The sequence below is a fragment of the Gekko japonicus genome, unplaced genomic scaffold, assembly GCF_001447785.1.
Source record: "Gekko japonicus isolate JY-2015 unplaced genomic scaffold, Gekko_japonicus_V1.1 scaffold1411, whole genome shotgun sequence".
In the NCBI taxonomy this organism is placed as follows: Eukaryota; Metazoa; Chordata; class Lepidosauria; order Squamata; family Gekkonidae; genus Gekko; species Gekko japonicus.
In genome coordinates, this window is record NW_015170323.1 from 455,873 (window position 1) to 459,994 (window position 4,122).

The 4,122-nt window shown below is 54.1% G+C and overlaps 1 protein-coding gene across 1 annotated transcript in view; it reads left to right on the plus strand.

The window, feature by feature from the left end:
- LOC107116209 (retroviral integration site protein Fli-1 homolog) overlaps nucleotides 1-3,545 on the plus strand; it is a 50,620-nt gene extending 47,075 nt beyond the window's left edge. The window contains exons 8-9 of the mRNA XM_015418093.1: nucleotides 1,328-1,375; nucleotides 2,634-3,545. Coding sequence (XP_015273579.1) covers nucleotides 1,328-1,375; nucleotides 2,634-3,148 — 563 coding nt within the window. The 3' untranslated portion in view covers nucleotides 3,149-3,545. The remainder of the gene's footprint in view (nucleotides 1-1,327; nucleotides 1,376-2,633) is intronic.
- Nucleotides 3,546-4,122: the final 577 nt, after the last annotated feature.

Sequence of the window (4,122 nt, forward strand, 5' to 3'; positions counted from 1 at the left end):
TGAATTTTCTCCTGCGCAATGGCAGGGATGGAGGAAAGATTATCTGCTGGGCTTTGGGCTGTTAAGAAAAGGTCATTGGCAACCCCTACCAAGATGGTATTTTGGAACTTTGTCCCCAATTCAATAGTAAAGATTGGGTCTCAAATGGTTAAGTCAGAGGCCTCAGTGAGCTGAGACACGTGTTAAGAATATTCCTCAATGCCAAAAAAGAAAACCCCTCCAGGTAGAAAACTAGCTGCTTTTCCTTGACATGCTGGCTTTCCGTATGCAAGGCTTTGCTGTACAGAGGCGCCTCCAATGATATGATTATTGGGATATTTGGTTAATATAGCAGAGTTTGCCCAGTCATGGAAGCGTGAAACTGAGTGCAAGTAAATAAATCTCCCAAGAAATATATTGCGAAAAAAGGTAAACTTACATTTATTCAAGTCGATCCAGTTCACATTCAGGTTGCAGTCTAAAGGAGAGAGAGAAGCCTACTCTAAAAGTACGTTCCCTATCGCGAATGGCCAGCTTGTGTGGCTTCATGTGTGTGGGAGTACGGGGGCATTGTCTCTACAGGAGAGACCTGCAGAGACCTATGTCTCCATGGAAGGCCATGTGTAGTGAGTGAGAGGAGAAAGGGAAGAGGGTCAGAGGGCAGCTCCCCGGTTAGGACAAAGAGAGCCATCCTATTCAAGGACAGAACACCTATACACCCTTAGAGTGATGTGGCGCCCCCCAGTGTCCAGGCATGCTGAGTTGCTCACTCCAACAGTGATCCCCCACTTGCTGGTTCCGGTGGTACAGCCCTGATCAAGATTTACCACCTCAATGAGAACCAGGCCAGAAAGGCACTGGGATTAGCAGCTGGGCATCCTAGGATGTGAAGGATCTGCGGTGGCTCAAGTGGTTAAGACACTGAACTGCAGGCTGTGGAAGGTCAGCAGTTCAGCAGTTCAAGACCCGGGTGCCGCAAGACAGGGTGAGCTCCTGTCTCTAGTTCCAGGTCCTGCCAACCTAGCAGTTCGAAAGCAAGAAATTGCAAGTAGATAAATAGGGACCACTTCGGTGGGAAGGGAACAGCGTTCCGTGCGCCTTGGTGTTTAGTCATGCCGGCCACATGACCACGGAAACGTCTTCGGACAGCGCTGGCTCTTCGGCTTTGAAACGGAGATGAGCACCGCAACCCTAGAGTCGGATTCGACTGGCTTTCGAGCAAGGGAACCTTTACTTTATCCTAGGATGATGGGATGAGACAAAGATGAGACAGGTATAAGTGGGGGAGGACCACTTGAGTGCCTCTGACTCTAGCCCTTCTCTCTGATTCACTTCTCATTCCTGCCAGATCCATACCAGGTCCTGGGACCCACTAGCAGCCGCTTGGCCAACCCAGGTGGGTCCAAATCTCTTTCCTCTTGGGGGTTGTGGGCAGGAGCGACAGGTTTAGGGAAGATGTATACCTTTTCCTGGGATGAAGGCACATTGATAGGGGAGCTTCACCTATTGAACTTTTGCATTTCTGCTAAAGGCCGGGGGGAGGTGTGTTGGCAGAGCCAATAGAACAAAATTTGAGGGCAGCAGTACCTTAAAGACCAACAAAAGTTTCCAGGGATGAGTCAAAGCTCACTTCATCAGCTACTAACGATACCATCCTAAGGGGACTTACACCCTCATAGGGCAATTGCAGTCAATGGGCTTGCTCAGGAACCGTCAAGAACGATAGACCAGTGTTGGTTCATGTGCTGCCTCCTTGTGAACCGCCAGCCAGCGTCAACAAGCAAGCCTGTGCCATTGTCAGTAGCAGGGCTTCCTCAGTGCTGGCTCATAACACTGTAGGGCCCACTCAGCTCAGCTTGTTCTGAGCCCGTTCCAACTTCCCTCATGAACTGCCAGCCAGTGTCAACGAGCAAGCCTATGTTGTTGCCAGCGGCGGCAGCAGGATCTGAGCTGAGTGGCTCCTGAAATGCTGGCTCATAACACTGTAGGGCCCGCTCAGCTCAGCTTGTTCTGAGCCCGTTCCAACTTCCCTCATGAACTGCCAGCCAGTGTCAACGAGCAAGCCTATGTTGTTGTCAGCGGCGGCAGCAGGGTCTAAGCTGAGTGGCTCCCACGGTGCTGGCTCATAACACTGTAGGGCCCGCTCAGTTCAGCTTGTTCTGAGCCCGTTCCAACTTCCCTCATGAACTGCCAGCCACCGTCAACAAGCAAGCCTATGTCGTTGTTAGCAGCTGTGGCAGTGTCTGAGCTGAGTGGCTCCCACGGTGCTGGCTCATAACACTGTAGGGCCCACTCAGGTTGTTCTGAGCCCGTTCCGACTTCCCTCATGAACTGTCAACAAGCAAGCCTATGTCATCGAGAGCGGCAGCAGTGTCTGAGCTGAGTGGCTCCCACGGTGCTGGCTCATAGCACTGTAGGGCCCGCTCGGCTCAGCTTGTTCCGAGCCTGTTCCAACTTCCCTCATGAACTGCCAGCCAGGATCAGCGATCGAACCTACGTCGTTGTCGACAGCAGGTTCTAAGCTGAGAGGCCCCCGTGGTGCTTCCTCGTAACGCCACAAAGCCCACTCCGCTTGTTCCGAGCCCATTCCAACTTCCCCGTTCCCCACCTTACCATTGTCCAGTTGCTAATCCAGCCCTGGTCTCTCTCGGCAGGCAGCGGACAGATCCAGCTGTGGCAGTTCCTCCTGGAGCTGCTGTCGGACAGCAACAACGCCAGCTGCATCACCTGGGAGGGGACGAACGGCGAGTTCAAGATGACGGACCCCGACGAGGTGGCGCGGCGGTGGGGCGAGCGCAAAAGCAAGCCCAACATGAACTACGACAAGCTGAGCCGGGCGCTGCGCTACTACTACGACAAGAGCATCATGACCAAGGTGCACGGCAAGCGGTATGCCTACAAGTTCGACTTCCAGGGCATCAACCAGGCCCAGCAGGGGCAGCCGGGGGAGCCCGCCCTGTACAAGTACCACCCCACGGACCTGCCTTACCTGCCCTCGTATCACCAGCAAAAAGTGAGCTTCAACCTGGGCCACGCCGGGCAGATGCCCGCCTCCTCTGCCGGCTTTTTCGGGGCGCCCTCCCCTTACTGGAATTCCGGCAGTGGGAACCTGTACCAGAATCCCCCTGTGCCCAGGCAGGCCGGCAACCACTTGAGCTCTTTCTATTAGTCCCCCCCATCGCTTTGAGGGCCGTGAAGCTACCGGGGACTTTGAGCAGCCAGAAGATCTTGTTACTGAAACGCCAGTCAACCCCTCAGGATGAGGAGACCTTCACGTGGGCGTGGGGGCGGGTGGAGGGGAGTGCTCTGAGGCGAAAGCCATCCCCCACCTCTCCTTCAGTCACGCCACAAAGCCGCCTGGCGTTCACCATTAGGACTCGGCACTAAGAAATGCTCGATGGAAGGAAATGAAGGCAGGGCGGCCTAGAGCCCCCAGGCAAAGATTCCCTCTGGGGCCCCCTTCGTACTCCCCAGCCCCAGCCCAATTATGGTATAAAACACAGCCCCCCCCCTTTCTGAGTCTACAGGCCTCTTTGGAATTCTAGTGATGGGCACAACCTCAAAATGGCCGCCACAGGAGACAGAGCAACACACACAGGGAAAGCCCAAGGGCAGGGAAGAAGAGGGATGAGTTTTTAAAAAATTCACTGGGAAAGAGGAGTGAGTCGCATTGCCAACCTCCAGGCGGCACCTGGAGATCTCCTGCTATTACAATTGATCTCCAGATGATCACGATCAGTCCCCCTGGAGAAAATGGCTGCTTTGGAGGGTGGACTCTATGGCATTCTACCCTGCTGGGGCCCCTCCCCTCCCCAACCCCGCCCTCCACAGGCTCCACCCCCAAAAAAATCTCCAGGGATTTCCCAGCCCAGAACTGGCAACCCTAGGAGTGAGAGGGAATAAAACCAACGTCGTGCTGGCAGCTGCCACTGAAACATGGCTTTAACCTGTCCAGCCAACTGGATCTCAAGTGGCCGGTCGGAAGCAGTGTTCCCTCTAAGCTGAGTTAGTGTGAGCTAGCTCACAGTTTTTTAACCTCCAGCTCACACATTGTTTGTCTTGGCTCAGGAAGGAGGGCTCCAGAGCACACTAAATTATGCAACAGCCAAATCGCTCGCTCACAGCTTTAATGCCAGTAGTTCA